Source organism: Apteryx rowi, unplaced genomic scaffold, assembly GCF_003343035.1.
Source record: "Apteryx rowi isolate R43461 unplaced genomic scaffold, aptRow1 scaffold_89, whole genome shotgun sequence".
Lineage (NCBI taxonomy): Eukaryota > Metazoa > Chordata > Aves > Apterygiformes > Apterygidae > Apteryx > Apteryx rowi.
The window spans coordinates 37080-48556 of NW_020451193.1; the positions used below are offsets into that span (position 1 = coordinate 37080).

The following is an 11477-nucleotide window of genomic DNA, read 5'->3' on the forward strand; positions in this document are numbered from 1 at the left end:
TCTTTTGTTTTAAAGCAGAGCTCCTGTAATGCTATAAACACCTAATATAATATCAAAGCATTCGTCACTTTGTCTCTTACCCTAGCAACAGAATACAGTTGCATTTTGAAAAGGCAGCCTAGTAAAAAACACCCAGAGGAATCTTTTATAGGAAACTTAACTTTGTTGAGGAAGAGTTCAAATGCACAAGATGTTCATGAGTGATATTAAAGTTTTATTATCATGAATTTGGAGCTATGCTATCCACAACCAACAAAGCCATTCATTAGTAACTGCAAACTTCTCAAATATTTATCCTCAACTATTTTTGTCTACATATGGGAAATGGTCACTTTTTAAAGGAGTACACATATTACAGCTTTTATACTTTGAAACCTGAACTTTTTATCACCACAGTCATAGAATAATTTAGGTTGAAAGGGGCTGTGTAGGTCATCTAGTCCAGCCTGGTGGTCAAAGTAGGTCTACTTAGATCAGGGTGCTCAGGGAGTAGCCCAAGCAAGTCTGGAACAGCCCCAGTGCTGGAGGCTGCACAACCTCTCTGGGCAACCTGTTCCAGTATTTGATCACCTTCATGATCAAAAAATTTTCCTAACATCTAATCATAATTTCCCAAGTTTCAACTTGTTCCTGTTGCCTCTCATCCTAGAGGCATGAATCTAATTGTACAAGCTTAACAGGAAGAAAGAAAGAGTGTTAATATGTCTTAGAAAAGATTTAAAAGTGGTTTTATAAAAAAAACAAACATACATATAATCTTGATTTAAGGCAAATAGTTCATGAATTCTATTGATAGAAATGACTGCCTTAGCTCATATTATACACCATAGAATTTATCTCCTTTTGAAAAGTGTCCTTTTCCATCTTGAATTCATTAAAAAAAAAAAAAAAAACTTTGAAAATGCACTAAATTTCACAAACTACAGTCACTGCATGGAAAGCAACAATTTCTAGCCTTCAGTTCTCAAAAAGCATCAGATTAACTCATTTTCTTTCATAGATAGTTGTCATCAACACACTGGGTTTTAGGCCAGTATCATTTTCGAATGGAAATGTGGTAAAATCTGCAATTACTCTTCAGAGGAGAAAAAAATAACTTACAGTTTCTGAACTTACTGAGAGGGAGCAAATATTTGAAGCTACTTAGATACTTGGATTATTATGTCATGTGTAGAACTACTAAGGAATTTTTCAATAGAGTATTTCTGTCAAAAATGATGACTCATGGAAAGCAAAATGTTTCACTGAAATTTGAATTCTGATGAGGTGGGGGTTCTTTTTTAGTTGAATGAACTTAACAGAGCTTTCCAATAAAGCCTTAACTTTCCATTTCAATCATGTTTGGAATAGGATGTTTCAGTTTTCTGTTTTGGCATGGCTTTTCTACTTTTAATGCAACAGAAATCAAAATTAGGATGAGACATTTTGAGATATTTATCATTTCAATGGAGCAGAAACAAACTCAGGGGGATTTTGTTTCATGGAAATTTTGATTTTGAGTTTATTTTTCCAGTTTGAATAGAGGAAAAAAAAGGAAACACATCCAGCTCAATTATGTAGTAGTCTTATTTCTCATATTAACTATTATGTGGCATGAACACATATAGAGTACCTTTCACTTCATATACTATTTCTTTTTATGATTTTTCACTCCCTGTAAACACACAAAAAAGTACAGGATGGTATGTTTCTTTTTCAGCTCCAAGGACCTGCAATAAAGCTTGACATATAGGGAATGCCTCACACCTAGTCAAGAAGAGTTTTTGCAAACATGCAACTTCTGCTGGTGTCAGTAAAACCATGTATTGTTTTTAAAACATATATTGTTTTTAAAAGTATTGTTTTTAAAACTTCAGGCCAGTTTCAATTTCTGTGTGAGATGATGTTTTTCCTTTCATCTTCCCCACTGCTCTATTCACTGTACCAAAGGAAAATATTGATCGATAAAAGAAACAATGTTCTGGTTTAGATTTCCTGAGAGGAAACTAAGACTTGCAGCATGCATGCATGCATGCATGCATGCAGCGGCTGTGCAGCCACACAACTCTTGCCCCACCCATTTTCAGGGGGGGCTGCATTGGACTCTGATATTGTAGCAAAGACAAAATGTGAATAGCTCAAGGTCTAGAAAAATCAGCTGAACAACATCCTTCCACGTACGCTGTAATGGTAGTGTAGCCTTTGTATTCATTTGATCACAGTCCATTACGTGGATACTTCACATTCTGTGAAAAGAGCATAGAAAGAGAKGGGAAAATTGCCTTTTACCTTTCCTGGTTGTTGTAGTCTGAGCTAGTAAAACTCTGGAGGGATTGAAAACTGTGCCTTCCTGGGTACAGACTTAAGTACATTCAGTAGGAGAAAGCTGCTGAAGTACAAAGCAGAGGAAACAAAGCAAGACACCAAGCAACCAGGGAGCCAAAAGCACTGTCGGAAACTGGAGAACTCGAGTAAAACAAGGACCAGACACACACATGGGTTTTAAACCTCCTAGGGACGTAGAGGGGATTGCATAGTGTTTGCTGCAACCCAAAAAGCCATGCAGAGCTGCTAACCTCAGGACAAAACTGAAGGAAAAGACCAGATTTATGAGGATGGGGTTAGAGAAAGACTGATTTACAAGTGCTTCTATTTTGCTTCCCCCAGAAGATCTGAGTTTTCTGTTTAGAATTTAGCCTGTGTTCAGTAAAACCAAGCTCTACAGAATTCTTCCGACAGTGCTGGCATGTTCTCTTGAAGGAAAAGTTCAAAGTTTTGTTGTTTTAGCACTATTTCATGGAGTTCTAATGCAGACTGTAATGCCTAAAATTATGGCTGCATATTCCTTTCATTAGGATACTGTTCTCTATTGCTTGTGAATTTGCCAAAGAAACCGTGCAAGATGAAATTTAACACGACAGGATCTGCGTCAAGCTGAATTTTTCTGGAAAGTTTCAGCTAAAACAAACAAATTAGTCATTTTAAAAACAAGAGGAGGGAAGAATACATCATTTAAAAGGTACAAGTTTTGCTGAGAAGCTCTAGCACAGCACACGCATTCTGAAGCAAGGGCTTCATATCAGGCTGGAAGACCTGACTGAGGGAGCACAGAATTAAAATCGTCCCCTCATCAACTCTGAGTGCTTGTGTTTTAAATCTTGTGGTTTTTTTTTTTTTTTTTTTTTTTTTGGGGGGGGGTGGTTTTTTTTGACCACAGTGAAAGATGTAACAGTGATAAAGAATATGGACAATTCAGTATCCTGTTTACACCATTCTTTAGTTACTGTAATAGCAAGGCATGCTGAAGCCACTTTATTTTGATATGAGTTTACTCTAACTTATACTTGAGGCCTAGCTAATATTAGGAAAGCCAAATACAGCATACCACAGTGTTATAATTAGTATATCATAGAATTATTTGAACTAATCTATATGTAGATTTAAAATGGTTCAAATTCTGCATTTTTCACTCTTTCTTTTCATAAGTGGTAGATATTTGTAAGTTTTTTTTATTCTACCAGTCTCATTACAAACATATCCACATTCATATTGAAAAATTACTCAAAGTATTTAAAAAAAAATCAGAATGCAAGTATTTTATTTTACAGATAAATGAACTATTTAATTCAACCTAAAACTTATTTTCCCCATTTCACTGCATGAAAGTGCCTTTTTTTGTTTGTTTGATCAGGAAAAAAAAAAAAAAGTGAATCAATCCCACAGGTCCAGTCTTGTGATGTCTGTGACCTCCAGACATTAGCAACAATTTGACTCAGTAAAACTTCCTAATAAAATAGGTTTAACAGCGTTCCTTACAGTTTGGCCTACATCAGAAGCCTGCTGGTATCAGATGACAGTTTATGTTCTGATAATGCAAACAGGGCATGTAATCTGAATTTAATCATTGAATAGTGCACAGAGTGTCTGCAGTTAGGTCTAGCCAGAATTTGGTAGGTGGAACTGCCTTCTTTCCTCCTAAACTTCCTTACTGATTTGCTTATCAGAAAAATCTAAAACTGTATGTCAGTAAAGCTTCTATCTTTGGCTTCCTGAACTCAGTCATCAGTGCAACAAGATCACCATAAAAAATGTTTCTCCCCCTGAAATACTATGCCATATTTCCTCTTAGACATGCAACAAAGCTCCTGAGTCAGCTCTTGACTCAATCTAATAACATAAATTCATAGTTTTTAGTAATTTAAGTTGACATGAACCACAGATTTAAATTATTAGCTATAGTATAATCAAGATCTCAGAAGTGCAGGTGAACTCCAATAAAACATAGATCCTTGAATTTTCATCCTCTGTTAAGATTACAAAGTGAGTACCTGAGTCATTTTGTTCAGGTCTCTGAGTCTCAGAAACAACCATTTCACACAATTCTTTTCTGAACAGGAATACGATATATTTGTGAATCTCATAGGATCATATAAGATTCTTGCTCCCTTTGTTTCCACTGGAAAGCTGTTTTGGGACATCTCTCTGGCAATTAAAACCTTCTCCAGCCTCACTCTATGCATGATCTCTATTTACTATACCTATTCTTATGCAAGCATTGTCCTTCGATTTAAATAGGTCTTTTCCCTCTGTGATGTTACCCTTGCAACATATTTATGAGAACATCTGTAGTCAGTCTCTCAGCCTTTCCACTACTGTAAATCATTTTTTTCAGTCCACCCTAATAAATAAGATACCCTTTCCCTTGATATCTCTGTTCTGCACCCACCTATTCAGCTTGATGTTGGCTTCTTTCAATATGGATGACCAGAATCATTAATTTCCATTCATACTTCCTGATTCTTCTCAGAGTACCTCTATAATTACATAGGATCCTACACCTCTTCCACAGCACACTGCTTTGGTGGTTAATAGCTGTTTTACAGTCAAGTAGTATATCCAAGTCTGCAACAGAAATTCTTGCTCTTCACTTTAACTGCATCATCTTACACTTTGGATTGTTGAACTTTGTATTTCTGTTACTATATGTTCTTCTGCTTTTTCCTGTATAGGACTCTCTCTCTGTTCCCATAATTCCTAATTTTGTGTCATCTGCAGATTTCATTCTCATACCCTTATTGTGCCAGCAACATTCATAAAATAACGAGTGAAATAAAATGCCACAGATTTGAAAACCCCAACTAGTTAAAAAAGTAATTTCCTTCCAATCTCATACTACTTCTTTCAGTAGAAATCTGTCTATTTGCCACTCATCCACTCTCTAACGCTTGTACTAATTCAGTCTTTTTCAGCTTAATTTATAATTTCCTATGTGTTATCATACCAAATTCTTTACTGAATTCTACATAGATAAGCTATACAACATCTTCATTCTCTAGGAAAGCAATATTTTCATCAGAATTAGGTATCAGATTGCTCTGGAAAGATAGAACTTTGGAAAACACTCCACCTTTTGTTCCTCTTTCCATTTACTTCTGTCTTTCATTGTTATTTCCTGAAACAGGGTAGGGCTTTTCAAACTGTTCAGACCAGACTTACATGTGTAGATGACTGGATTACATACTTCTCCGGTAATTTTGGAATTATACCTAGTTTATTTTAACCGTGATCCTGCCCAGTGGTTCCTCCCCTATGTTCCTTTTCATTATTATTTTGGGCCATATTTCACACGTTAGCTCACATTTTACATAATACAGAGGTCTGGCTTTTGGACATAGTGAAGACTGTGACTTGGGATTTTGAGAGATGCAGTCTATTTTCCTAAGATGCTGCTAAAATGAATCTTTGTTTATAGATATAGGTTGAATATATTTGTGTGAAGCTCCCTAACGAAGAGATTATGGCAGGAGGCCCAGGTACCTATGTCACTGTTGCATGCATGTACTGTTGCATCTGTACTGTAAAGACTAGAAATATTTCTGGGTGGCTTTATCAGATGTCTTACCTTAAGTTTAGCCAGGAGAAGTTCATGATCTTGCAGTAGCTTTTGAGTCTCATCTTGATTGCTGCCAATTTCTAACAAATTTGGTGTTGATTCAGCCAGCTGAAGATTCACCCATTTTCCACACTGTAATAAGCAAACAATTATGGGCTTCAGAAAACACAAGCTTTCCTTCATTTGATTTACTCACGCAGACTCTTGCTCTCAGGTTATATATACATACTTTTGTGGTCATAGGAGCACTGGGATCCATAAACATGCATTCAGTTGCAGGATCAAGACTCAGAAGTTACAATATACACTTTACTTCATTTGAAGCAACGTGCCAAGATCCCAGAAACTAGTCTTAACCGATCTCTACTGAGATTTTGTTTTTGCCTATGAAGAGTAAGATTGTCACAACAGACTGAAAAGGTTTCACCAACTCATCTCCCTTTTTAGCTGAAGCTTGCACAGGCAGTTAAGGAAATTTGTATAGGACAGGAACAAATATGTTACAGTGGAGGTAAAAGCCTTCATCTCCAGTCTTATTTCTAGCACACAAATCCAACATAGCTGTATACTGAAGATATAGAGGTAATGAACAACTAGCAGCAGGGATAATAACTAGCTTTATGAGTAGGCACTAAAACACCAATCTCTCACTCTGCCCCAGAGGATACACAAAGTAAAGCATGACAGCAACCCAAAGCATACCCAGTTCTCTTCCAGGACTTCCTAATCCTCTCTGTGCTAAAAAACTGCTACAGTCTGAGAAGTATTACACTAATAAAGGACAGTGACAAAGAATGAAGCAGTGATGCCACTGGAGGCTAACATGGATCCCATGGCACACAGGAGAATTAAGCACCTTCACCCTAAACTTAATCTTCCTTGCAACAAAATTACTCCCCTACTCCTTGCAGACAAACTTCCAGAAAGGGTGAGACCTGAGAGGACAGAACCCTCCCTTGGCAGGACTGAAGTAAGAGTACACCATTCTGAATAATCACCCTAACCTTCAGTGACAGCCCTAACACATTATCACTTTATTCTGCATTGCAGTCAGACTAGGGGCTTAGGCTAGGGTGTTCTCCAAGTTGCCTTGAGAATGAAGAATCAGACTGCCAATAAATTCTAACCGCGACTGGGTACCTAAATACCTTAGGCTTTACTCCACATCCTAAATTTTGTGCAAGCTCTACGTGCAGATTCCAGTTCACAAACAGGGCTCTAGGTGCTCATAAGCACAGCCATAGATACATAAGGGCTCCTATGAAAAAATGTGGGAATACGAATTCACAGCTTTCAAAAATAACCACTCATTACCCATTTTAGGTGACTTTTCTCAGCAAATACACCAAAACAGACGCACACAATCTGTATTTGTGAAGTTGGTATCAATAATACTATATAACAGTCTCACTACAGTTTAAAAACCATTTTAATTATGGTTTAAACTCCTCAAAAGATAATATTCATGCTTATCAATACATTTTCATGGCACCCTGCAGCTATCTGTTACTTTTTAAACAGAGCAAAAGGAATTCCTTGCCTCAACAAGCTTATGTATTCTGGCCAAATTATTCTACATCAAAAACAGAAGTTTTGAACAGAAACAAGTGTTAACTTATAAGAAAGGCTTTTTAAACATTCATTAATTACAGGTACATGCCTTATCATTTTGTGCTATATAGCTGTTCATCTGTGCAGAACATTTAACAGAAGTAGTAACCACTGAGTAGCAGAAAACTACCAAGCCGAGAACAAAATGTTAGTAATTCTTGCCTTACCTTAAGTATTGCTATAACGATACTGGAATCCCCAGCCTGAACAGCAACTGAACTGATGGTTGTTGTAGAAAGTGTCCGCTCTAAATTACTTTCATTCGACATGGTGTTTCAGAAGGGGACTTCATACATTAAAGAAGTCTTGATACACTCTTACAAGGTCCACTGCTCATTTCAGAAAGCAACAGAGTTGCTTGGATTCATTCAGTGAAAGAGTTCAGCTAACACTGATTACTCTGCCAAAAGGAAAGAACAGGATGTTAAAAATAGACAACCCCATTGAGTTTATCATACTTGAGAGAGAGATTTGACACACCCCTAGTTTGGTAGCATTAAACTGCCTGTTCTTTTTTGTCACCATCTGAAATGTGACGGGCTGCCTCCACGAACATCACCTGACACTGGATAACTAAAGGAAAAAAGATTCTTAACTTAAAATAGCTAGAATTAATTGTACTATTGAGGCTGTGCAGACAAACCCAGGGTTGTAGGGCTTCAAAACAAGCAGCTATGCGATCTAAATTTTCACATTCATTTCATTTCACATTTTCACATTTCACATACAAGTAATAACTTCTTTCTCACTTACTCTTTACTGAATGTATTTGCTGAACACAGTTCTTCCTCTGAGTCAAAGCATTTAAACAGGAGGAGCATGTGTATATAAATCAGATGTTGAATCAAAACAGATGGTATTTTTTATCCAAAATATTTAAATGTATAGTCACCATAACAACTGAAGTAAACCAAGTACTTTGTGTGAATTTTCAAGTATTTCATTCCTCCCTAATGTTAAGATAATTCCTCTGGTTCTCATTTTAATTGTAAATTGTTTCTGTTGTCTTTATTTTGATCTAAATCAGCAGATTAGGAAGCCATCTATAATACTGTCTTTGTAAGAACTCAGTTTTACTTGTTTAAAGCCTGCACTCCACTTAAGCACAAGTTCAGTGCATGGAAATAACAGACACTTAAATCACAGTATTTGTTCAGCATATTAATTCTATTGCCAGAAGCCCAGAGCATGCTACAAGTAGCCTACAGTATTAAACAGCAGCTGTTAGGTTTTCTTTGACAGAACAGCTGAGAAAGTGACACTGCTGTTTAGGTTTGCAGGTCACTGAGGCAACACAATCCCACCAAACTACAGACATAAATGGCTCATAAGCATCTGCTTGCTGTATTTGTTTAAAAATATTTAACACTTAGAGGTATTAAGATCTAAATTAGATTCAGAATCTGATGGTCTTAGCATTAGAAATTAAGTCCTATTAAATTGCTAGTGTCATCAAGCTTGACTGTATTTTAAAGTCACCTTTGTGATTAGCAGTAATAAAAAACCCTACACTCCAATAATCAGAATATATCTCTTTGAAGTTCCACACACAGTGAACCCTTGTTTACACCAGAAGAATGCCTCTGAATATACATCTCAAAAATTATCGAAAGCAGTGGTACAGTGCTTTGCACATTGTAATTGCAGGTTAAACAGACGCACCTGCAGCAAAACCAAAACCTGGGGGAAAATCCTAAAATATATTGGACTGAAAGAAGCTGCAGATGGAGTTACAGTATATTTGAACTGATGTGTCAAGAGCTGGCTGCTTTTTTTTTCCCCCCTTCAATTGCTGGCATATTATAACCCTAATCTGATCTTCATCTTCCAACCATGAGTTTGGAAGAGAGCATCCAGAAGTATGTTGTGGTAGTTTAAGCTGCAGACATTGCAGGTTAACTGTTCTGCAGTACACACCCCCAATATGGTCAGTAGGAAATGCAGGAAACTGGATCTAACAACGCTTCAATTTTTCTCTGTGCTCCACTTTCAAACTCTGGATAACTGTCCTGAACTACACGGGGTTGGGAAATCAAAACAAACATTTTTCCAGTCAAAGAACACCATCCCTACGCCAAAACAGAACCATGAACTCTCAAGCTGCCAACAAGGGAAGCAAATACCACATAGTTCTCCAAAACTCATTGAAATACCTTTCACAGGCCCAGAGGCCTTTTGGGCTAAAACAAACATTGTATAGATATTCATGAGATTCATGTGAGGATAAGAACTTGTAATCCTTGAGATAAGATGGGCATTTGTGTAACAGGTGTGACAGAACAAAACATTTAAAGTTTAATGGTAGAAGTCACGAAGAAAACTTTAAAACAGAATATATAGCCTTATTTTGGATTGACTAGAAGACTGACATCTTGCATAAACGTTGTATGAATTCGAGGTTTGTAAAATCTGCTAAACACTGAAGATTTCCACAAAACATTATAGAAGATAAGGACTTTGGGTTTTCTACCCTGTGGGCAGGATTGAGATCAGGATTTCACTGCTGGAAAAACTGATAGTAAAAAACAGCCTGAACTCCAGTTAGTCTCATAACAGGAGTTACAAGCCAATTTTGATACTATGCCCAGGTGTTTCTTTTCATGTTTGTTTTCTCACAGTCATATTTTAACTGTGGGTACAAGTTGAGCCATTCCATCATCTCACCAGAGTAGCTAGATGTAAGAGCTGCTTTTCATTCAGGTTAATGAGGAACTATTTTTTGTAGTGCTCATAGCTGAAACCATGGAAAAGCACTGCTCAAGCTGACCATAAGCAAGTTGAGCAGCAGATAAGTCAAGTGATTCAAAATGTCTGATAATAAACGCACGGATATAGTATTGATTTAGCTTCAGCTACACGTAACAAGATAGAAACAGGGAAACATCAGAGTAGCATGCAGAGAAAAAATAGTAAGGAATCAGAAAAAAATCTCATAGCATGACACATGGAGACAAAGCTGAGAATTTGGGGACTGCATGGTTATCAATTTCAGCTGTGTTCAGGGAGACAAAATTTACCAACTTAGGCATGCCCTTCTCAGTCTTGTTTACTTACCTGTCATACCTTCTCTATCTGAAACAAACCAACCTGCTGGAAGCCAGAAACAGGCAAACTATCTGTGTCAGAAGGGAGAAATACTTTCTTTTAGCTACTGCTTTGTGAAAGACAAGAGGAAGAATAACAAAGAGGAAACTGTAGTATTCATCATCTGTCTATGAGAAACAAGGAAACCTAACAAATGAACAAAGAAAACCATCTGAGTAAAACAGAAAAAAGATTAATTCTCTGCAGTGTGAATAATGTCAGGTCTTATCTGACTATAAGAAAAAAGGATTTGAGAGCTAGATGTGATAATCCTCACTCATTTCATTTTTAACAYGGAGACTGTCTTATCAGCAGCTTTTTCTCTTGTATGGTGAGGGAAGTCCTAATTCCAGTTTTGACAGTTACTCACAGAGAAAGGGCCCATCTTTCAGGAACATATGTTACGTTTTGCTCAGAGCTTTGGAGCTGCCAACATACTGTGAAAATGCCTCTGGGAGGGACAAAGTTCACTACCTGCAACCTCAAAGATGTGAGGTTCTTTACTTCGACAGGTTTGTAAATGTAACAGGGTCTCCTTTTCTTTCCTTGTCTCATGCCTGGGAGAGCAGGCAATGAAAAGCAAGGGACAGAGGGGAAAATGAGAGAAGGAAACATCTCCTGAGCTGATGGATTTAGTGCGGCTCAGGAAAGCTGAGAGGAGGTACATAAACACTATTTCCCTGGCAGGCCCCTCCAGGTAAGCTGCAAGATGTTAGACCCCAGCAAGTCTACAGCTGCTGCTTTTTGCTGGCTCCTACTTTCTTATCCTTTGGCGCCATTTTTAGGCGTCCTCAGGAGCCTTGAAGGGAGGGTATGAAGGGAAACAACCTGAAAGTCACCCTGGATTCATGCAGAGGGAACCATGCCACAATGGAGAGCGCATACAAAGGTGAAGGYGGAGCAGGAGATA

General features: G+C 37.4%; 1 protein-coding gene across 1 annotated transcript in view; it reads right to left on the reverse strand.

Moving 5' to 3' along the window:
* Nucleotides 1-7752, reverse strand: part of CCDC141 (coiled-coil domain containing 141) — a gene marked incomplete at its 3' end in the record, with an annotated part of 40559 nt that extends 32807 nt beyond the window's left edge. Inside the window, exons 1-2 of the mRNA XM_026090999.1 lie at nucleotides 7651-7752; nucleotides 5882-6004 (exon numbers count right to left, since the gene is read on the reverse strand). Of these exons, the coding sequence (XP_025946784.1) occupies nucleotides 5882-6004; nucleotides 7651-7752 (225 nt within the window). The remainder of the gene's footprint in view (nucleotides 1-5881; nucleotides 6005-7650) is intronic.
* Nucleotides 7753-11477: the final 3725 nt, after the last annotated feature.